At 40.1% G+C, this 25218-nt stretch overlaps 1 protein-coding gene across 3 annotated transcripts in view; it reads left to right on the top strand.

Moving 5' to 3' along the window:
• LOC136864190 (protein SET) overlaps positions 1–25218 on the top strand; it is a 267970-nt gene that overhangs the window by 107924 nt on the left and 134828 nt on the right. For all 3 annotated transcript variants that reach the window (XM_067140857.2, XM_067140858.2, XM_067140859.2), the window contains exon 3: positions 614–690. In XM_067140857.2, the coding sequence (XP_066996958.1) occupies positions 614–690 (77 nt within the window). The remainder of the gene's footprint in view (positions 1–613; positions 691–25218) is intronic.

The following is a 25218-nucleotide window of genomic DNA, read 5'->3' as shown; positions in this document are numbered from 1 at the left end:
TTTTGCTGAATAATTCCCCACTGTCCGGTTGACGTTATGAAACTATACCCCAGTTAAGGGGTTAACAGAGAACATAGTAGCAAAAATTGAATTGCACTCGCTTTCCTCTTGTGTACCTAATCCAGGGAAAAAATGAAAGTTCTACAGTACCGTATATTAAAGTTACCACCATTCTCGTTTTTCAGGTGTATATTATGCATAGTCATTTTGATTACCGCAAAGAAACCTTCACATAAGTAGGGCTGACTCTGAATGTTATGCTGTTCTTGTCCATGTTGTGTGTCTACGATTTCTATAATGTGGACTTTTTTATTTGACATGTTAATTGCAATGCAACAATTCCTATGAATCCTACTAGTTTGAAAATCAATTCACTTTTATTATTACTAGAATATATAAGTACAATTTGATAAGCAGTGTTTTAGGTATCTTCTTAATTTTAAGTTATAGCCTTAAGTAATGCTAGAGTTAAAGCACTTTACTGAATTGTACTTAAATGTGTTGAAGTTTAACCTTAGAAAAATTGCCAATTTCTTAGGTTTTCTGAACGAATTTTGTACGTGACATTGAATTTCAATTTCTGCAATATATTTGTATTACCTCTGTGTTCCAGGATTAATTTCCACTTCGATGATAATCCTTACCTCGAGAATGATGTACTCACAAAAGAATTCCATTTGGGATCATCAGGTATAGTTATAGTATAGTGGCATGTATTTTCTGGACATTCATAATTTCTCCAAATGCTATTGTAGTAGCATGTTAGTTATAGGAATTATCTTGCATTGTAGATTTTCATATGTTATTTCCCATGTGTAAATTTCTGGATTGAGGCAAAAATTGTTCTTTATAATGTTTCAGTTTAAAATGTGCATTCTGTTGAAAATAAGTCACCAACTTGTGTGTCAAAGGTGCAGGTTTTTTACATTAATAACTGTATGTATTCTAAGCAATGAGTGACTTATACGGTAGAATGCTGGCTTTATGAACCCGGGTGCGTAAATCCGCCAGCCTCGTTCCAGTACATTTACCTGCATATATCAGGATTAATTTGGAATAACCAAGCTCGATAGCTGCAGTCGCTTAATTGCGGCCAGTGTCCAGCATTCGGGAGATAGTAGGTTCGAACCCCACTATCGGCAGCCCTGAAAATGGTTTTCCGTGGTTTCCCATTTTCACACCAGGCAAATGCTGGGGCTATACTTTAATTAAGGCCACGGCCGCTTCCTTCCCACTCCTAGCCATTTTCTGTCCCATCGTCGCCATAAGACCTATCTGTGTCGGTGTGACGTAAAGCAACTAGCAAAAAAGAAAGAAAGGGGGAAAAAAAAAAAAAAAAAAGAATAAATTCTTGGCACCTCAGCATCTCTGCAAACCGTAAAAGTAGTTGGGCGGGAAGACAATTTTATGGCTTGACTGAAGGGAGAAAGTACAGTAGGCATCCTGAACACAATAGGGGGCAAGTAAGCTATGATTGCTTGGTGGGAGAGCCACAATTGGAAGGAATACAGTAGCAGTAAGTGAGGAAGTGCCCTGGAATGGTTTTTGTATCTGCTGCCCACCTTTACTTACAGTAGTCATCAGTGAGCTCAAGCCTTACTGGGATAACTGCCTGAACTCTCACAGGGGTTACTTTTCAATTGAACTTTTGATTAATTTATTTTCACATGGTGGCTGATTTTCTGGTAATGTCCTTTACACTTAATTATGAAGTTGTTGAATAGTGCGCGGCAAATACATGGTGTATATGTTCAAGGTAAATCGCATGTTACGTTTAGAGTCCATCTTTTAAACTAACAATGTCAAGTTTTCGACAGGGATATTTCTCAAAATAACAATTAATAAAAAATAAAAAAAGTATCGATCAGGTGGAACCTCTTACTTAATTGTTATTTTGATTACAATATCGATACAGAACGAAGTGGATAGTATGTAATACGGATATTTCTCTCAGGCAACAGGGAAATATCATTAATGGAGCTGTCTAGCATGAACTGAAGTTCACCTTATAAATAAGATGGGATATAAAGGATCGCATTTTTGCTTTCTGCATGAAAATCTATTACTGGACAGGGTATAGAATATTATGGTGCCACTTCTTTACAGACTACCTAGTGTAGAATATTATAGTGCCCCTTCCTTACCTGGTACCAAAGTGAGCAAACTGGCCATGTGGTTAGGGTCTTGTAGCTGCTAGTTTTCATTAGGGATCCCTGGGGATGTTTTTTAGTTCCCCATTTTCCCATCAGGCAAATGCCGTATATCTCGCATAATTAACACCCTTGCATGATTTACGCATCCCAATATTTTTGGGTCCAAAGTGGAAGAAAGAAATGTTCACGTATTTGACGCACCCACTTCTTCGAACATCCTTCACGCAGCTCCAGATGCATTTCAAAATAAAGATGTCAACTACTCAGGTAGCAGCCTTCCTACTGCAAAACCAGGCATACCAAATACTGCGCAATGTACTGTTATCAGCCGGTAGGAAATACCACTGCAACAGTGAGAGAATCGGCGCACAAGTGACTAGTGACACTCTATTCCAGTCTGGTACAAACTTATTTTTACGTGTTTTTCGGGTACGGGACATGCGTATTCTGTGATTTCAAAATAGTTTGTTAGTCCACAGTGAGCAATTATTAGAGTAATACTGCATCATATAAACTTGCGGTGATTAGTTGCGGCAAAACATAGGGCAATAGGGCAGTAGACCGCAATTATTCAGTGTCCGAATACAACGTGCACTACTGCGGTAACAGAGAAGTGCAGCATTTCGTGGACCAAAAAGCAGCAAGTTTCCGAAAGTAGGGGTGGATCTGCTTAACTATATGATTTTGTTATGCAACATAAGGACGAGAAATAGCTGCTGCAATGGAATCAGTTTCTCGGATTTGAAGGTTACCCGAGTCTTACGTTCTCTTCGACGAATAACAATATGCCACAAAATGTCGAATAATTTCACCCAAAAGTAATTGTTTTTCATCGCTTTGAGGCTGAGAAGCGTAAAGTGAAGGAATATTTGCTCTCCCAAATAGGAACCACAGGTCAGACGCCAATTAGTTTCCATATGTCGGAAGCGAAAAAGAACGATGTACTGCAATGCTTGCTGTAACAGGTGATGGCAGAAAGCTTGTGCCTTATGTTCTAAAATGAAAAAAAATGCCTTGGGCATCTCACTCGTACAGGATTGTATACAAATGGTTTGGCAAAATATAGCAGAGGTCCCTCCTCCTTCGATCCCGGCCCTTCTCATGTCGGATAGTTCTCTCTCTTTTTCAGATGTCACGTAAGTCTGAATAAGTCTTGTTAAACTATACTGGCAGAAAATGAAATCCCAACACCATGACGATATTAGTTGAGGAATACAATTTCGGCTAAACAGTTTAGTAGGGAAAATACAGTATTTGGTTGATGTTTGAAAGTCACAGGTTCAAGTATATGTGAGAAGATACGTGACTTGGTGGTACATTAATAACCACTGTAGTTGTCATGATTTTTAATGCAAGTGTGCATATGTGCATACATTGTCGTACGGGTGCTGTATGTCATTTTGTCTGATAGAGTTCCATGCGTGTTGCACTTGGTGAGTCAAATCACCAACAGTTAATGCTGGTATTGGATGACATTAGGTTTGTTGTCCCTTGATATATCGTGCATGCTCAACGGGTGAAAGATCTGGTGACCTTGCAGACAAAGGCAACTGGTTGAAACTCTGTAGAACATGTTGAGTGACAGCAGTGGTACGATGGCAAGTCTTATCCTGTTGTAAAACACCCCCTTGAAGACTGGGAATGAATGACAGCTCAACCAGTTTAATCACCATTCTGAGATACAAATCTGCTGTCAAGATCCTTGGGATAATGACAAGCGTATTCCTGCTGCCAAAGGAAATCGCTCTCCAGATTCACCTGACCTTATCCTTAGCAACCTACGACTATCACTGGCACCAAGACAAGAAACAGCTGTTGTCTGAGAATGTAACAGATCTCCACTCTGCCCTCCAATGAGCTCTTGCTTGTTACCACTGAAGTTGCAGATGGCAGTGATTAGGTGTTAGTGGCATAAACGCTTCAGGACGTCTGGTTCGGAGCTGTCGCTCTAGTAATCGATTTGTTACAGTTCGCTGTACCCCCTGCGGGTGGGGTACGCAAATGTAGAATACACCTGCATTATCCCCTGCCTGTGGTAGAAGGCGATTAAAAGGGTCACGTAGCCATGGTCCCCTCTTTATTTTTTATTGTTTTTTGAGGGTTAGTTGTAGAGCGATTCCAAATTTTTGATGTTCGTGCTGCTCGGAGATGGGCCTTTCACGTGTGCAGTTACCCCCAAAAGCCCGCATTTGCGACCATTCAGGGTCGGCGGGTGGGAGTGTCATGTACCCTTGTAGTAGTATCCGCCTGACAACACAAGTTTCCGCACAGCCGAATGCCAGAAGGACATATTGTTTTTTATTTTTTCTCTCTATTTAGTGCTCTGTACAAGCTATGGGGTACATGCTATTGCAGGTGAGTGGAGCAAGGGAGTCCTAGTGCTCATTGCTTAAGTCATCTCGTATTAGGCATCATCCAACATCGAACCCTGGGCAGTACCGGCTATGACGAGGTGGGTATTGCCTTGGCTGCTTGGTTCGGCTACAGAGACCCCTGATCAGAATGGGTGTCATTCGGGGAGGATGATTTCGGGCATGGCTTCAAAACGCCATCGACCTGCCCAATGTGGTCCCCCACCGAATTCTTTAACTTCTGATTCCTTGAGACGTTAAGCTCCCTGGGAACATGCGCAGCATGAAGGAATGGGATCCAGCTTCCCTAGGTTTCTGGTTGCTACCAGAACTGATGGGCACGATTTTAAGCTGGTAAAATCCTTTTTAGTAGGCACATTGAAGGCGTCTGCAGCGAACTTTAGGATCTCAAGAAAATGAGCAATGGTAGTTTGCTTTTGAAGACTCCTACAGCACTGCAAGCCGATCAGTTGCTTAAGTGCGACCACTTTGGCAAAATCCCCGTCAGAGTGGAGGAGCACAAATCCTTGAATCTGGTTTGTGGAGTCATCTTCCACTGTGACCTTATTTTGAGCACTGACGAAGAGTTGATATAAGACCTGAAGAACCGTGGTGTGACACATGTCCGGTGCATTATGCACAAAGTAAACCGTGAAGATGTTGCCACTGGTGCTTTCATTGTCTCTTTCAGGTTGTCAGTCTTACCAGACAGTCAAGGTAACAACTTTTCGTTGCGATCGATATGAGGCTATACATCTCGCCTCCTATGCGATGCTATCAATGCCAGAGATTAGGACATATGATATCTCATTGTTTGAATCAGTCTTTGTGTGGTACATGTGGAAGTGTAGCTCACGGTGCTGAGGAGTGCATAAGTCTGTACAGGTGCAGTAACTGCTCTGGTCTTCATTGTCCTTGAGATCGGAACTTTCCGACATATCTGAGTGAGAAGATGATCCAGGAAATCAAGACCTTGGATGGTCTTTCCTACCAGGAAGCGCGCCGTGAGTTTAATTTCACGAATAAACTTGCCAGTACACTAGACTACAACATGATAGTTTACAGTTTCCCAGGTTTGTCATTCATGGCATCGTTACCGTGAAGATCGCTGCGCCCAAGGTGTGACTGTTGCTCCTGAGAGCATCGTCGACCAAGACTGGGAAATTATCTCCAAGCCCATCTAAATATGAAAAGAATGCGGGGAAGCAGGGGGATCGCTCCTACACTCCTGTGAAGGGGAAATCATGCCCTCCATCCGGAGAGTATGAGTCTGCGCCAGCAGGTACACCTGCTGCAAAACCTGCGCTCTCCCCTTGTAGGGGGACTTCCCATCCCCGGAAAGCGTCGAAGTTCTGGGCGTCGTGACGGGATGGACGTCGAACTGTCCTCTACATCTACAGATGTAGATGTTGATATTGATAGTGTTTGGCACATAGGATTTTCACCGTTGCACTACTAATAGACGGTGGTCACTCTCACTCTCACTGTCCTAGTTCTGACATCTGTTAACATTCTGCTCATTTCTTCATCTGAGATGACATAATCAATTAGTCTTTTGTAGGCCATCCCAACTGTATTGTGTTATCTTAAGGCTCTGTCTCTTCTTGAACCAACTATTTTTCACCACCAACCCATTCCTCATACAGAAGTCAAGGAGATGTTCACCTTCTATATTTCTTCTACCATATCAATGACGTCCCATTACGTTGTCATATCCTGTTCTGTCTGTCCCAATCTGTGCATTCATATCTCCTATAATGACTACTCTCTCTTTATTAATAACGTTTTCCGAATCATCAAGAAACTGGTTCTTATCCTCTTGACAACATCCAGTTTGAGGTGCATACACCTGTACCAAAGTTGGTTTTCTTTCACTAAATGCACTCTCACTAACGTACTGAATATCACAGACTCCTCCTAGATCTTTACTCATGATGAAACCAACACCATTTTTCATCTCTTTGTCATTTCCATGCCAATACAGTGTATACTATTTTCTTAATTTCTTCATTCCTTTCCCTCTCCATTTGGTTTCACTCAGCCCCAGTATCATTAATTTCCTCCTTTCCATGAGGTCCACTAGTTCTTCACATTTTCCTGTGAGACTGAGTAATTTGATGGTCTCCTCCTGGATTTTTGCATCATCAGGCCATAAACCATCATCCCTGACATGAGTCGGCTCATTTTGGTGTCTTAATTTAGTTGATGAATGCATTCCGAGGCTCTTATGTGTTTTGAAAGCAACTACATAAAGGCTTGCTAGGCCTATCATAATGGAGGATTTAATTTTGGGGTTTACTCCCTTAGCCTTGGAGGAACCCTGCTCATCCCACACGGCAGTGGGTTCCATCTGTACTACCCCCAGAGGAATGGGTTGCCTCCTCCACCAGCTCCACCATACCGAATCATATTCTCCGCTTTTGCTGCTGTTGAGGTCTTTACTCGTTACCCTGAGCTGGGACACTTTACCATGTTACACTCCGGGTCAGTGTGCTCTAGGACTCACATAGGCAGGGGCGCCACTCCCTGGGCAGGGCTACCTCTAAGTGTGTCCTTACCCGCTATCTGAAAATGACTAAAGGGTGGAAACTGCACCTAGGTACTTGGATAACTTCTCCACTGATTTAAAATAACTACAGTGAAACCTCATTCGTGCTGACCCGCCAGCGCAGTATTATCACCACTACACTAACATTCAGCAACAAGTGCACCAGCCTGTACCACCTTTAAGCCGGTTGGAAGAGGGACACTGAAATTCAAAGGCAGAAATACCAGCCACAAAGGTAGAAACAAGCACAAAACCAGGTACTTACGAATTAATAGGCCCCATCAAAACCAGACGACATGGAGGTTTACCAGTTTCAGCATTGAATTGCCTAAGGCCATGAAAGAAAACTCAACTTTCAACCAAATCAAAAGTTTTAATTCAAGAAAGAAATAAGTTGAACATGAATAACCAAATTGGTCGCCACCCCTTAAAGGAAAAACAAACAAATTAAGTTGAAATTGAAATTAATAAATTAAGCTAAATTTATTACTTAGGCATGGGCCCGTCTTTCTTGACTAACTTCATTTAATGCAAAAATAAATGGTGGTAACCTTGGGACCAATCATTAATAAACAGCTTTCAGAGAAATTTTGCATTAATTAGCTTTCACAAGAGCATTAAATTCCAGCTCCAGAATAAATTATCTTCAGAAACTGAAATAATTTCCAAGTTAAGGAAAACACACAGGGAAAGCAAAAATATATATTAATTTGAGAAATGGAAAAGTATTAGGAAATGCTTCACAGGAGCAGAAGTTTGTAATCAGGAATAAGTTACACGACCAACTCGGGGAAACCAGCAGGGCTACTCCCATTTGAGAAAAACAATTCGTCATAGCAACGAATACACACACCAAAAACAATTTAAATGACCAATTACAAAGAGAGACCACAACAAAAATCAATAACGTAAGTAAAAACAAATGAAAATCAAATCCTCCACTTAAGCACTAAATTACCAGATAAAATAAAATATAAGGTGAGTTTAAAAGATAAAAATAAATTAAAGGAAACTAGAATTTTCATTCCCCTGCAGAACCTCAACGTAGGTGAAAACCATTTAGTTTTCATTTACATCATCAACTATAACCTTTTCACGGGTGAGTAACGATAACTAGAAAATTAACACATTTCCTTTTTCCAACAATAGCATATATGTCAATTTGATATCGAACAACTACATCTTCACTTCTTTTAAAACATTATCAAACTTTCAATAGCCGCTGCGCGGAGCGAGTTAGTTCCGAAACACTCTGATTTCTGAGAAGTAATTTCCCACACAAATTTTAGTTCATGATCACTGAAGTTAAGTATACTGAGGCTTGAAGACTTCAGTGAATAGATCCAATAGTCATGAAGAATAGGTCAGATTGTAGTATACTCACAGATGTATTCATATTCCAGGTCACCATAAAAATACTTATTTCAATATGAGTAGGACGATGCCAATTAGAAATAGACAAAAAAATGAGATGCGGTTTTAAAACCCACAACTTAAGACTATCATCCAGGGTCTATATTCCAACCCAATGCTAGCAGCTTGGGAGACCACACAACACATCTGCACACCATGGCTTCCACTGAAAAAGTCATTCACATCATGGCCGGTCTTTGCTAACTTAGCTTTACCCGCTTGCTTAGGTGCTGCGCACTGATTGGTCGAAGATATGTAGGAGGGGCGACCAGTGTAGAAAGCTAATACAAGATCACAGCACTCTGCAGAGCCCATAGAAAGAAGCCAGTTTAATAAATATGTGTATGAAGTCTTACAGAAGTTGACGTTTAGTCCGCAAACAGAAATACAGTATAATTAACGTGAGATGAGAAATTCCAAAGTCGCCTTGTAATACAAGAGAAACCCCATACATTAATAAATTAAATGAAAAGAATGTCCACGGCGAGATCACCAGTTCAAAATTTTTTTGGGGGAATAGGCTTAAATGCGTTATTCCATAACATTGCGTTCCTCATCAACAGGTTTTCCCACTTAACACATCATAAATTCAAATTTGCAAATCGTATTAAATCGATATAAAAATAACTTGCTTATCGAGTCATGAATTATCGCTATTACCGCTTTGTACTATCACACATTTTCTAGCCCTGGAAATGTTAGTCATCCCTTGCGAAAGAAACTTGATTTTCCACTCGGGTAAGATCCATCACCACAGTTCCATGATTACAGAAAAAGGCCATAAATTTCTGAACTTCACGAGATGAGTTACATGTTCGGGGAGCAAGCTGGTAGCCTCAGGAATGTTCAGTTTTGCTTGGCGGTTAGCAGCAAGATTACTGAATGATGCGTTTCTTTTAGGAAGAACCTAGTAAAAGTAATAATTCAACACCAAGAGAGATTTCCGAAAAAGACATTGCTGTGGCCGGCTCATGTGGTGAAATGGAAAGTATTCAAAATGAAAAACCGCAAGTGAAACATTCTCCTAAACACTGCTTATCGGGCATCAGCAATGACTGGTTTAAGCGGTTTACGTGGTTAGTTTTGAAAGAAAATGGTATGTTACATTCCACATGTATAAAATGTTCATTGAAGAAACCGACAAGAAAGGAAGTGACTTGGGTGACTATACTGTGTAGAAGATTTCGAAAGGAGAGTTTTTTTTTTTTGCTAGGGGCTTTACGTCGCACCGACACAGATAGGTCTTATGGCGACGACGGGATAAGCAAGGCCTAGGAGTTGGAAGGAAGCGGCCGTGGCCTTAATTAAGGTACAGCCCCAGCATTTGCCTGGTGTGAAAATGGGAAACCACGGAAAACCATCTTCAGGGCTGCCGATAGCGGGATTCGAACCTACTATCTCCCGGATGCAAGCTCACAGCCGTGCGCCTCTACGCGCACGGCCAACTCGCCCGGTAAAGGAGAGTTTAGTTGACCATGAACAAAGCAAGCTGCATACCGATTCTTGTTCAAACTTAAGTGAAAGACGTGCATTTGAAGAAACTGGATTTGGGCAGATAGAAAAATCCGTTCCTACTTTAAACAATTTACAGAGAGATGCTTTTCTCGGAACCCTAAGATCAATGTATTGGTTGGCAAAAAATGAGCTACCACACACTACATTATATGGAAAATTGCTCAAACACTCTGAGGCTTTTGGGTTTACATATCTAAAGCATCTTAATATTGGTGATAATGCTAATTATACTTCAGAAAGAATAATGCAGAAGTTACTTGGTGTTATAGCTTCAGAAATTAGATGTGAAATATTAAGGAATTTACATTCAGCAGGTTATTTTAGTGTTCTGTGTGATGAAACTACACATGTTTCTGTACTGAAGCAACTTATTGTATACATAAAATATCTCAACCAACTTGAAAAAGAGGTTAATGTTAGTTTTGTGTCAACCTGCAACATCATTGATGGTAAAGCTGACACCGTAACAAATAAACTAACTGAAATCCTTGAAAATTTAGGGTTATAAACTTGTAATTTGATAGGTCTGGGATCTGGTGAGGCAGCTGTCATGATTGGTAAGCAGAAGGGAGTAACAATACTGCTAAAAGAGAAAACAAATAGACTCATGGTAATCTTTCATGGCATTAACCACAGATTGGCACTTTCTAGTGCCAAGGCAGCTGCTGAAGTGCCTTATTTAGTAAAGTTTAATGACATTTTAAGACAACTCTTTTTCCTTTTTCAAAATTCCTCAGTCAGGATGGCTGGTTTAACTGAAATCCAGAATATAATGGACAGCCCTCAAGTTGAACTAAAAATGGCCAGTGATACTAGATGGTTGTCTCATTACTCTGCTGTGCAGTCTCTAAGAAGATCTATGGTGAGTGTTGTTGCTGCACTTGAAAGAGAGGCCATTGAAAGGAATGATATTACCGCTGAAGGCTTAAGCAAGTGCATGAAGACACACAATTTTTTAGCTGCAATTAAGATGCTTTCAGATATCTTACCTCTTCTGTGCACATTTACTAGAGCTTAGCAAACGCAAGATATTGACTTAACAGAAATTGAGCCAATCTTAGAAGCCACAAAACTCAGCGTCTTACAATTGAAAGACACTCCAGGAAATAATTTTCAAAGTCTCAGTCACCATCTTCCTGGTGAATGGTCAGACTTCCACATCACTTATTCAGATGTCAATGTTGTGACCTTCACAATTTATAACAAATACATAGATACTGTTATCCAACATCTAGAACACAGATTTCCAGATATGCCCATCATTTCCTGCTTTTCAAGGGTGTTTAATGCAAAATGTCAAGATCAGAATGAAGCTTCTGAGTTGCTTCTTCATTTCTACTGTAAAATGGGAAGCCCTCCAGTCATAAATTACAATAGCACTAAACTGGAATGGTCTGTTGCATTGAAAATGTTCCAAGGAGAGTCCTACATTGGATTAAGACCTAAACAAATAATGAAGAAGTTTGCAACATCATGCGAGCTTAAGGAATCTTTTCCAAATTTAGCAAGACTCGCTGCTATTGGACTGACCATTCCTGTGAGCACAGCTGAATGTGAAAGGGGATTTTTAGCTTTGAAAAGAGTTAAAACCTGTTTGAGGAATCTTACGAAGCAGAGCACACTCAACAATTTGGTGCTGATTTCACTAGAGGGGCCAGACTCAACAGAATTCAATGGTGTAAGAGCTGCAGACAACTGGGTCTCAAAGAAGAAAAGAAGAATCAACATTTAAAACGCCATGCTAAAAATAAATTTCAATTTTTTAATGGTAGAAAAAGATGTATCTTATTGTCTTGTTTGAGATAACAGTGAAATCATTTTTGCAGTTTGTTTACCTCTGATATTATTGTTAATCCAAGCATGTGCCCCGCCTATATTAACCAGAGGGGAATAAACAGTTTATTTATTGAAATTTTGCCGTTCATTTTTGAAGTAGTATTCCCCCACCCGGCTGACAAAAATTTCTGGGGAGAACACTGAGCCCCAGCAGAAAATGTTTTTATATTTGTTCTCTCGTGTTCTTCACACCTTTTAATACTTCCCTCTCATCTTGAGAAATGGTCAATATACTCACGAATACACAACGTAAAATTCCTTTGTGTTGGAAAAACTTAGGTAGGGTTTCCATATCCCTGTTGGATAGTTTTAATTTGTATATTCATTAGTATGTTTTCTTGCTTACCACGTTCATATTTGTTGTACCCTGCAGAAACTTCTTAACAAGGTTTTACTGTATCTTCTGACATTACTGTCGTCAGTGCATGAGCACTTCATCCATGTACAATATTCACCCTCAGAACAACAAACATAAGTATATGCCGGAAGATTCTCCATATACACAGCAAAATGATCCTGTAACAAAAGCATTTGTGAAAGGCAGTGATGGCTGAATTACCATTTGTAGCAAATCCAAAGAACTAAATCATAACGCATTGATGATGCCATTCGCTAGTTTTGTGTATAATCGCAAGTTGCAGAATTTCACCATTGAACATGGTATTACGCGATGAGTTCATACACTTTAATAGTGTACTTTTTCATATGCACTGATTCTAACACTACCAGGCGAGTTGGCCGTGCAGTTGGGAGCGCGCAGTTGTGAGCTCGCATCCGGGAGATAGTGGGTTCGAACCCCACTGTCGGCAGCCCTGAAAATGGTTTTCCGTGGTTTCCCATTTTCACACCAGGCAAATGCTGGGGCTGTACCTTAAGGCCACGGCCGCTTCCTTCCCATTCCTAGGCCTTTCCTATCCCATCATCGCCATAAGACCTGTCTGTGTCGGTGCGACGTAAAGCAACTAGAAGAAAAAAAAAAAAAAAAAGATTCTAACACTGGTTAAATTATACTTCAACTTTCAGCAGACACACACACTGTTTCTCCTTGAAACCAGGCTACAGATTACTAAGCAATTTTACCCTTACCTGCCTAGTTATGGCTATCCTTTGGTAACGAACTGTCTACTTAAGTAGGCCTGTTCTAGAAAGTCTGGAATAAAGTACATGGTGCTTCTACAATGATTTTTTAAATTCACAATTAAAAGGGTTGGATGTTTCCACCTAATCAATACTATGTACATTCAGAAACATGTATTTTAAAAATTATATTACAATACTAGTTTCTGCCTTATAGGCGATCTTCAGCTGGATATATCATAATATTATTCTCTAAAATAGCATAGTTCACTACTGTCAAATATCACTGTTATCTTAAATTGTTCTCATAATACTGTAAAATAGCGTCATTAAAACTCGCCAACACCAGTTGATTACATGTTGAGATACAAGTATGTTGTGTTCAGCTGAGGCGTGGGGTAACGTATAATATCCTATTTGCTAGATGTTGTTGCATTGCTTTATAGTTTGACTAAGAGGGACCATTCTTGGACCTTGTTATGTTTTTGTTGTTTGTATGGATGTGAATTTACAATAATTGTTGTTAAGGACAAATTTTAATATGTTTATAAATTTTTAAAACTTTTGTAACACTTACTTTGCTGTGTTTCTTCAGGTTGGTTTCTGCTGAAGTTACGTAATTTGGTATGGATATACTTGAATACATGTTCGTAATTTCTTATGAAATTAATGAATGTTATTGTTGATTTTTTTAAGTCTTCAGTAATGTTACTGATTTCTATGGTGTTTTCTACTGTTGTTTTTGAGAGAAATATGTAGAGATTTTCAAATTTTTTTTTTGATAAGTTGTGAAATGAGAATGAGATATGCAATGTAATACAGAACCAAAGGCTACCCTATATTAACTAGAATAACAATGATAAACACTGTCTACAGACTCGGTCATAACATAACAAAATAAGAACCAACCATTACAATAGCACCAAAATATATGCTCACTGACCAAAGAAAGTTAAGTCTCTTGAAGAAGAAGAAGAAGAAGAAGAAGAAGAAGAAGAAGAAGAAGAAGAAGAAGAAGAAGAAGAAGAAGAAGAAGAAGAAGAAGAAGGAGAAGAGGAAATGGAAATGGAACTTCACATGTTTGGAGGTTGTGTGATTTCATTTCAGGAATTACAAAATCAATTGAAACATACAATGAAATTGGTAGTAGGTATCATCTCCTGAGGCTACTTGACCTGCAATAGTTGTGACTGACCCTCGATATCCTGTATATTGGCACGGGGACATAGTTGATGTCTGAGCTGGTCCCACGCATGTTCTGTTGGGGACAGGTCGTGCAGGGATCTTGGTGGCCAAGGGCGTACCTCAACATCATGCAGGCAGTTCGTACAGAGAGACGTACTGCGTGTGGACAAGCATTGTTGAAATTTTACCAGGATACTGTGTCACGAGAGGTAACACATGAGAATATAGGATGTTCATGACTAGGGGCCGTATTTTTTGGTAATAACAATATGCACGAGTTTTTTTGATATTTTTTTGAGATTTATAACTTGTAATCTTCTTTCTTGTCTGTATATGACTTCCCATGTACTAAAAATACCGTATTTTAGCAAAATGAACTCGCGAAATATCGTGAAATTTGATTTATTGCGCGAAATGCACAAATAATCGTGAATTATGTACCACTTAGTGTGAAAAATGCGAAATAGCACCGGAAGAGCTCTCCAATACACGTTTAAATGCTTCTGAGAACTGGACTATCGTAGTTTCCTTCTCATTTGCCTGATAGCGCTGTATATTCTGCACACAAAGCGGTACGCACTTTGTATCGAAAGTGTGTGATCAGTTCCGCGATCTCTAAGGCAGTCGATAAAAATCAATATCTGTCATTGATTACAGCACATACCGTTGTGGTCGTAACAAGATACAAGACCGGTCGTAGATACAGCAGTGCGCAATGAGAGTTTGTTACATACGAACATTTATCGGCAATTGTCCAACATTTAAGTATAAAAATGCCGAAAACTGAAGTCGCAACAGGTTTTTCGAGGGTCGAGGAATAAAACAGTGAGAGGTTCTATGTATTTGATGCTGCAAGAAATATTCTAATGTATCAGTAGTGTACCGGTAATATTCGTAAACTTGAAACGTGCGATATACACTGCAGAGAATCAGAATTAAGCGAATGAACATAGTTCTAAGCGGCAAATAACAATCGGCGATACTTTACAGATCGTAAAGGTGGGTTGAAAAATTATAGAGAGCAAGCCAACATGCCTCTAGAAAAATAGGATAATCCTGGCATAAGGAAGAGAATGAATATAAAAGGAAAGATAAATAATACTGTCTTTACTGTAAAATATGACGGTATTGGTAGGCCTATTGTAAAGAAATCGCCTGTTTGAGTAGTAATGATGTTATTGTTTTTATGTCCCACTAATCACTTTTACGTTTTCCGGAGATGCTGAGATACCGGAATGTTGACCCGCAGGAGTTCTTTTACGTGCCAGTAAACTAGTGACACGAGCCTGACGTATTTGAACTCTTTCAAATACCACCGGACTGAGCCTGGATCGAACCTGCCAACTTGGGGTCAGAAAGCCAGTGCTTTAACCATCCGACCTACTCATCCCCGACCGTCGAAAAAGAGTATATCCATGAACATCTTTCAGAGCTATATGACTTTGCAAAATGCAATGAAAGCACATCTCGTTGAGGAAGTGAAAGAAGACAGTGTTAGGAAAGTTTTAGGAGTTGTTATAAAAGACCACAGTGAATTTGCATCCAAGTGTTTGCCAGCTTTATGGTTTCCGACGTCTAATGTGGTCAGCGAGAGGAGCTTCTCTGCTTACACAAAGACACTTTCTGACTGTTGCACAACTCTGCATCCTGATAATCTTGAAATCATGCTTAATTTGTACTTTGGAGACAAGTAATTCAACATCTAAAAATGTAGGCTATGTATAAATGTATATCACAGGGCAGATCACCTAACTTCATTTCGAAGTATCAGTGATTTATATATTTCTATAACAATGCATATTTGGTTTTTCTAAGATTTAATAACAATGATACATTACAAGAGTTTACTTTAAAACCCCTTATCACAAAGTTAGTTACATTTACCACATACGCTACTACAAGGAAGATTTCGCAGGAAACATCAATCAGTATAACAATTTATTTCACGAAATACCTACCGAAATAGTGTCAGATTTAACACCGAAATCAACAGTTTTATTTCACCAAAAAATAAGGCCCCTATTCATGACACACTGGTGAGCTGTCAGTGTTCCTGAATAACTACTAAAGGTGGCTTGGAGTCATACTCGATGGCTCCCCGCGCTAATACGCCGGGAGTGTCACCGGTGTGCTTCTCCAAAACATTGACAGAAAGTTTGCCACCAGCAACTCGCAGATAATGGTCATCTGTGGTAGTATAGAACCGAGATTCATTGCTGATGAAGCATTCAATGAGGATGTTTATGGACATGACTTCAATACACCTCAAGTCTGTCCAGGGTGGTCGACCACCTGAATCTTTTATTTTTGATTCCTTCGGAAGGAAGCCTCTGGGAACAGGCGCAACGTGAAAGTATGGCTTCAAACTTCCTTAAGTTCCTGCTTGCTACCAGAACCAATGGGTGAGATCTCAAGCTGGTTAGGTCCATTCTGTTCAGTCATCACTTCAGAGATGTATATGACGAACTTGAGGATCTGAAGAAAATATGCAGCTTGATAGTTTGCTCCTGAAGGCACTTACTGCACTCCGAACATAACAGTAGCTCATTTTATATGTGAATGTAATCCTGCTGTAACATCTATGTGTGAATTGTATCATACCGTGAATATTTTGCCAATCATTGGGGTATATATAGAATTAAGAGCTTTGTCTATACATTGCACAAAATTTAAAAAGAATGTTTATTCTGTATCGGTCGGGTCCACAGTGAAAGCAAATGTACTTTTTAATTTTCCGTCACGTATGTATGTATGTATGTATATAGTTATCTACACGCATCACGATTAAATTGCTCAAGAGAATTTAATGAAAATTGGTTTGTGAAGTCGGGGAATAAGGCACTACAGTCTAGGCCAGGGCCATCCAAACAGCGCTCTGGCTGCGCTCTAAGCCATTGCTCCGAGCGCTTTGCGGGAAGGTAGTTTCGGTAGTAGTGGGTGGAGCTTGGCTGGCTGAGCGAACGGTCTGCCCGCTGCGCCGAAGCGAGCAGCCGAGCCATCATTCGCTAGTCTGGTACAATGTACTTTGTTGACAGCATGTAACTAAATCAGTTTCACAGTTGTCATGACTGACCATCATACAAAAAAGGAGTGGTGAAGCAGCAGCCTTTAAAGCAGAATGGGAAATTTCATTTTTCTGTACAGCTTATAAAGAGCCTGCCAAGTGTTTAGTGTGCCACCGAAATTTAATGTGTTAAAAAAAAAAAATGCAATTTGGTACGGCACTACAGTGCGAACCACAGGGATGGTTACGGTGATTTGACAACACACCAGTTGCCATTCGAAATCGGAAGAATTGAAGGAAAATTTCAAGCAGCGCACAATTCTGTATGTGTTACTGTTTTAATTTTAAAATGCTTGTTTACAATGAAGAATGAAGAAATTATTGAATCATCTGAAGTACACTAAAATTGTCACTTGCTGTATTTTTGTCTGACAGGAGATTGAGGAGAGTGAGATTCGTGGACCCATTTTATGAGCAAGTTACAAATGTTTGCTGCAAATTGCCAAAGCTGGGAAACCCTTCACGGAAGGGAATTTAATCAATGATTGTCTAATGGATGCGGCGGCACGTATTTGTCCTATGGAGTTAGTTTAGAAACTTGAAATAATCTCTCCTTCTCCTCAAACTGTGGCTCACAGAATAGACAATATGGCCGTTGATATGGAACAGCAATTAATGGAGGAGGCAGCAAATTTTGTATCAACATTAAGGACACAGCTCAGCTCGTTATTTTCATTCGAGGGGTGGATGACAATCTTGGGGTCACCAAGGATTTCCAAGACTTGGTAGGTCTCAAAGACACCCTTATTGGTTTTGATATTTTCCAACCTGTGAAGGATGTTTTTGAGTCAGTGAGATTAAAATGGAAGCGGTTGACGAGTGTAACGACGGATGGAGCTCCTGCTTTGTGGTCTACACACGGGGTTCCTTAGCTATGTAAAGCTAAAAATGGCTGAGAGCGATAATACCGTAATGGTGGTAATCCATTGCTTCATACACCGGGAGGCAATCTGTGCAGAAGTCGCCAAGCTTAAAAACGTAATGGGAACAGTTGTGCGATTGGTAAATTTTCTTGGGACTCGTGCACTGTCAGTTCAAAGAGTTCTTGGATGACTTCGAAGTGGAGTATCTGGATATCCCATACCATGCAGAAGTAAGATGGCCAAGCAAGGCGAAGGTGCTTCATGTTTTTTGCTTGCGGAACGCAATAGATACCTATTGTGACATGAAAGTTCGGCCCAAAGTTCTTTTGTGTGATCATAAGTGGGTTTCACTTTACAAAGGAAAAATTTAATGTATCCTCGTAATTCAATACAAAACAATAATTCCATCATTAGATGGAGCAATAAAATTCAAACATGTTTCGACTCGTTTGAGCCATCTTTAGTGAAATAAGGGGGGGTTTAAGTAATCTACTTCATATAAGCTAAAAATGTGCTAAAAATATAATGAAGGAACAAAAGAAAAAACAAGTGACATGACTGAAATAAAAACAATAACAATATACAATATTTACATCACTAGATGGAGCAATAAATAACTCGCTGAGACAAATTCAGTGAAAAAGGGTTAATATAAAGCATTATTGAATCCAAAAAGTGTGCTAAAACTAAGAGGAAAAGAAACAATACAGACTGAAACAAAATGCGTGGTAATGGTGGCGTTGTGGACCTCTTAGTCTTAAAAGTTTTAGTTGATAATTCAAAAACAAGACAAAATCATTGTGTTGAAAATTCAGGCTGACAGTCTGTCTTTGTAGAAACACAATCACCATGAATGGCTAGGAGGGGAGTGAAAAGCTTGAGAAACCAAGTTTGTGATGAGACATCGTGCCAGGTGAAATGTATGTGATAAGTGATGGAAAAACGCCGATAAACTTAAAATTTTAGAATAGCAGCTTTCTCAATTTCTGCTCAGTTTAGCGGTCCCGTTCTCGAAGATTGTTTCCAATGTTGGCTAGGTGTATTTGCCTCATTTGAAATGGTCGGGAGGGCAGTGACAAAATTGAGAAGGTGTGTTACAGAAGGCCTCCCACAAGGCCAACCCCTCGTCCACGTTGTGGGAGGTGGGCAACGGCATGAAGTATGGGACTACCTGTTGGGGTGATGTACAGTGGGGACTGTGTGTGCCCCATGACCGCTACTGTAGCTGTGAAGGCCCTACAGGAACCCTGAAAAGTGACGGCTAACGCGGCTCTGGTTAAGACCTCTGTGGCAGCAACGGCGGAGGAGTAGTCCTTTGGTACGGCGAAGTTGACGGATGAGGCAACCCTTCTTCTTGGGGATAAATAAAGAAGAAACCACTGCCTTGTAGTAAAGAGGGATCTTTAAAGGTTAAGGGGGAGAACCCTGCGGTCTAGCGCAGACAGGAGGCAGCCCCTCCACTGGACTTAGGGTGCTGTAGGCTAATAACTTGCACACCTGAATTAAACTTATTACAGAAACCAGACAAAATTTATACCGGCCGGATTTTATGGAGACGACTTTTGCAATGGAATACAGGACACGAATCGGATTCTGGAATGTGAAAACTATGGATGAAACTGGCAGACTGAGAGAAGTAATGGCAGAAATGAAAAGGTATAAACTGGAGATACTTGGGTTGAGTGAATCAAGGTGGACAGGCTACGGAGATGTGAGGACAGAAGAGGGAGGGGTCTTCATTTACTCTGGAAGAGAACAAAATGATCAGCGTTCAAGTGGAGTGGGTGTTTTACTCACGAAGAAAGCAAAAAATAGCCTAATGGAAGGGACCCCTGTATCACACAGGATAATTACTGTACGAATAAGAACCAAAGTTTGACCTGTGACCATAGTACAGTGTTATGTGCCAACAGAGGTAGCAGAAGAGGAGGAGTTTTATGATAGGCTGACATCAACACTGGCAGAGATAAAGGACATTGTGGTATTGATGGGAGATCTAAATGCAAAAATTGGTAATGAAAATGAAGAGAAATCATAATGGCTACACGCGGAATAGGAGAAGAAAATAATAATGGCCAGAGATTCATAGACCTATGCAGTAATTTTATATTGGTTATATCGTCCCCAGTCCGGCAAACTAGCGAAAGTGACAAACTAGGGAATCTGTAGTTCTCAAGTTTTGGTCTATATTTTATTATTTATATATTGTCTACCCTCTGTCAAAGTCTCACATCTGCAGCTCGCTCTGTATGCCTAGCACATAAAACCAATCATTAAATATAAACATTGATTTGACATGAGCAATCACAACTTCTTTCAGCTCTCCTAACCTTTTGGCAATTTGCAGATTCGTTTGTTTGTCAGAGTAGGGACGATATGTGGATCATTGTTTCCACATAAGAACTGCCACAAGATCTCATGGGTGTCACCTGATCTCCGGACAGAAAACCAAATTGATCACTTGGCAATAAGTAAAAGATGGAGACATTCACTCTTGGATGTGAGGATGTAGGGAGCGACCATCACCTTATGATTGCTGATATTAGATTGAAGTGGCAGAACCAGTAAAACAGGCAGGAGTGTGAATGAAACGTTTCAACTCCGGGAAATTTGAAGTGCAAAATGAATTTAAGATACATTTGAAAAACAGGTTTGAAGCCCTCGCCGAACAACCAGATGAAGATGTAAATACCAAATGGAACACAGTCAAGGAACTCTTTCATGACACATGTGAAGAGATAGTGGGCTACAGAGAGCCAGGGAGGAAAGAATGGATATCGGATGACACTTGGGAATCAATCCAAAAGCGAAGAGATTGTAAGGCACTTGTCAATTCCAGTAGAACAAGATACCAGAAAGCAGTAGCAATGGAAGAATACAGGGAGGCCAACAAGGAGGTTAAGAAGAAAATGAGGAGAGATAAACAAGTGTTTTCAGACCAACTGGCAACACAAGCAGAAGCAGCAGCAAGAGTCTGCAACAGCAAAGAAGTATATGCCATTACGAGAAAGCTTTCTAGGAGGAACATTTCAGGGCAGAAACCAGCCAGAGATGCAAACGGAGTAGCCTTGACATCTGAGACACAACAATTGGAAAGATGAAGACATCACTTCATGGAAGTACTCAATAATCTTGGTGAGGAATCGAGAGCTGAAGAAGTTGAAACCATTTTGGAGAATCCAGACATCTCGGTAGAACCACCAACACGACAAGAGATTGCACAAGCAGTGAAACAAATGAAGAGTGGCAAAGCACCAGGTGTAGATAACATTATCCCAGAAGCCCTAAAGGTAGATCCAGATTTAACAGCGGAAATCATGGAGCCAGTTTTAACACTAATATGGAACGAAGAACACCTTCCTGAGGAGTGGAAGAAGGGTGTCCTCATCAAGATACCGAAGAAGGGTGACCTGTCAGATTGCAATAACTGGAGGGGAATAACGTTGCTCCCATATGGGGGAAAAGTGATGTCAAGAGTCATACCGAACAGAATAAGCATAGCCGTTGACAGGAGACATCAAGAACAGGCAGGTTTGAGAGGAGGTCGGTCTACAGGGTCAGATTAACACACTAAGGCTAATCATTGAACAATTCGCTGAGTATCAGACATCTCTGTATATACTTTTCATTGATTTTGAAAAGACCTTTGACTCTATCAACCGGAGGAAAATGTGGAAGGCTATGGAAAAGTTTGGAATTCCACAAAAGATAGTCCGTCTTACATCGGCAATGTATGATGGATATACTTGTCAAGTAGAACATAAAGAGAAGCTGTCTGAACCTTTTGCTGTAAAATCTGGAGTAAGACAAGGATGTCTACTGTCGCCAGTCTTGTTTATCATGACACTGGATTGTATGCTGAGAGAGGCATCGAATAGAAAGCGTGGCATTCAGTGGGGATTAAATAGTCGATTGGAAGAACTGGATTATGCGGATGATCTCTGTCTTCTTGCAGAATGTTTTCGGGACATTGAAATCAAACTGAATGACTTAAAAATAGAAGCTAAAGAAGTTGGCTTCAAGATTAATAACAAAAAGACTAAAGAAATGCGCATAAACCATCGAAACAATTGTAGCTTGACTCTAGATGGAATGTATATAGAAAGGGTAGAGGAATTTCGCTACTTAGGAAGCATGGTAAGCCCCGATGGAGGTGCTTTTAGAGATGTGGTGAGTCGTATAAATAAAGCCAAAGGAGCTTTTGCACAGTTACGACCAATAAGGAGATCCCCTCACATTCGTATAAAAACGAAGCTAAGGATATTCAGCTCAAATGTTAAATCTGTGTTACTGTATGGAAGTGAGACTTGAAAAGTGACCAAAGACATTACCACAAGGTTACAGACTTTTTTAAATCTGTGTTTGAGGTACATTATGAGAATATGGTGGCCAAAAACCATTTCAAACAAAGACCTTTGGGAGGCCACAAGTCAAAGTCCCATACAGGAACAGATAATGAGAAGAAAATGGAGATGGATTGGGCACACCCTGAGAAGACCACAAGAAAGTATCACAAGGCAGGCATTGAGTTGGAATCCACAAGGCAGTCGCAGGCAAGGCAGACCGAGGATTACCTGGAAGAGAACCATAGACAAGGAGATTGCTGGAGTTAACAAGACATGGAGGGAGGTGAAAGCATTGGCGGCAGAACTGACTGGAGAAATTTCGTCAAGGCCCTATGTTCCACCTGGAATTAAAGGAAATAAGTCAGTAAGTCAGTGTTTCAGAAGAAACAGGTGCAGGTAAGTGACTTTAGTGGAAACCGTCAATGAAGTTCCAATCTGTAATTTAAAAAAATGAGGTTGTGTGAGAAACTTGGGCTGGTAAGTAAAAAATGTGAAATGGATGTGAAGAAATCTTTAAGCTGACATTACTTAAAAGGTAGTTGTCCTCTCGAACAGGCCTGGCCTTCTCAAATTGAACGGTCCCGTTCGTACTATAGAGTCTATTGTTGGGTCAGCTGTGTTTGCAAGGATGGGAAGAGTGGAGTGGGAAGGGGGGTGCAGGGCTTGTGTAGAAAGAGGGGGGGGGTATGAGAGATGGAGCCGGGGTTATTTTTATTAGAAAAGTTCTGACAAATATATGGAATGAATGTTTCAAGTAGAATGATCTTTTTTTGTTTTCTTTTCTCTTCGGTTGATTTCATTTAAATTGTGAGATAGGTTCATAAACTGATCTAAATCGATGTGGATGCTCTTGAGAATGTTGAGTAAAGTGCCTCTTTGCTCATAATGCAAGATTTTAAGATCTTTATCTATTCATGTGTATTGGTGGCTGGATGCTTTATGATGTTCACTCATAGCTGAAAAACTATTATATTTGAGAGTGTTGCGAAGTTCGGCGTGTCTTATGACGAAATTGCAGCCTGTTTGACCTACATAGCTGGAATTACAGGACTGACATTCTAATTTGTAAACTCCGGAGTTCAAATATTCATTGTTAATGTTATTGTTGACAGTGTATGGATTGAAAATGAGTTTGGAGTTGGTGTGGGAGTTTCTAATGATGGTGTGGGTGGGTTTCCTGTATATATTAAAGGATAAAGTGTTGTTTCAGTTGCGCATAATGGTTAAGTCCAGGTATCTCTCTGCTCACCATTTGTCTCATTTTGACGTCGTGACATTCTGCATATCACCTGGTTCATCCATAATCTGCTTGTGCACGCACTTGCTTTTATTGAGCACTGAGCCAGTAGTTTCAAATTTATTTACAGTTATGTGAATCTGTGTTCATGAAGGTGGTACTTCACCAGGAAATTTGCTGATCAAATGCATCACGTACCCATTGAGCCAACTTGTATTTAAAATAACTTTTTCACACGAAAATACAGTATTGCAATGATAACTGTTTCGCTGTGTTAACAGCTGAGATTCAGACTGGCTATTGATGCTGGATGAAACACGTGCATTCTCCTTGCAAGGTCAAAGAACTACGCGCGCACCTCCTTTACAGCCGCTTAGGTCTGGGAGAGTAAAATCGCGCTGGACGGTTGGGTTTATAAGAGATACCCTGCATGTTATTAATACGGTTATGTAAAAATCACTGTGTCAGTGTTATACAACCACATCACTGAGTGATGATCTTGTTAATGGGTGCCATCTTTTAAAGTTGTAAGTAACTACCCATTCATAGTCATGTTAAACAAAATTAAACCATGATTCATAACAAAGTGCATACCTGCCAACCCTTCTGATTTACCCGGAAGCTTTCTGTTTTTTAACTGTTCTTCCAATTTTCCGATTTATTTTTACTTCTATCTCTGACCAATATAACCTCCAGTACTGTCAATACTCTTCCCCTAGGATAGTTCTTATGTGCTTTTGTAATTTTCAAGCATATTCATTTGATGCTTTATTTGGCGATTGTGTCGTGTTTCCCATACACTACAGCAGAGTGTGTGCTTTACAGTTGGGAATTCTGGACGGAAATCGTCCTACAAGCGAGAGAGGGTAGCGTGCGCTAGCGACTCTGTTAATTGGGGCGGAAGAATGAGTTTGTTACTTTGTTGTTGTGTGGTTCATGCGCTGTTAAAGTTGTTTTTCGGCATTGTTTTGTTGGAGTTGTAGTCCACGTGTTTTGTCTTGCGGTTCTGTGCTTTTCCCCCTGACGAAATCGTATGTTAAGGTTGGACCCTAGTGAGTTTTTGACCGCAAAATTACCAAAATCCTGGCGGGGGGTGTGGGGGGGGGTGTTAAAGTAACTCCCATAGCTTCCTCCACCCACCTATAACATTTATATTTGCCTACACTTGTTTTTAAATGCTATTTTGGTGGCTCTTTTACATGACAGCACAGACCTGCTTCGCCCCCATTTTGAGTGGAGGTCACTGAAAGCCCTACTTGCAAAGTTTTCTGTTTGAATTTGGCACTGGAGATCAATTCACGTAAATAAAAGAGGGTACATTTATGCCATCTGTTGTCACTTGGTCTACTAGTTGCTAATAGTCTGTGTTTAGAATCTACAAAAGTGAAAAAATGTGAAGACTGCAATGTTGTAATATATAAAAGATGATTTTCAGTAGGTCTATATTTGTGCTACCAACTATGTGTGTCATATATTTTATGCATTTATACTAAAAATATTAGACCTTGTCTTGAACATGCAGTAACCTACTTCCTGCTGCTGCCTTTAGTCATTAAATTCATGACAGATTTGTTTGTAAACACAGGTGACCATTTCACTCCAGATTTGTTTTTTGCATCGCACCAACACA

The sequence above is a fragment of the Anabrus simplex genome, chromosome 2 (assembly GCF_040414725.1).
Source record: "Anabrus simplex isolate iqAnaSimp1 chromosome 2, ASM4041472v1, whole genome shotgun sequence".
Lineage (NCBI taxonomy): Eukaryota > Metazoa > Arthropoda > Insecta > Orthoptera > Tettigoniidae > Anabrus > Anabrus simplex.
Note: the sequence above shows the minus strand (reverse complement) of the source record. Positions and strands in the feature narration are given on the sequence as shown.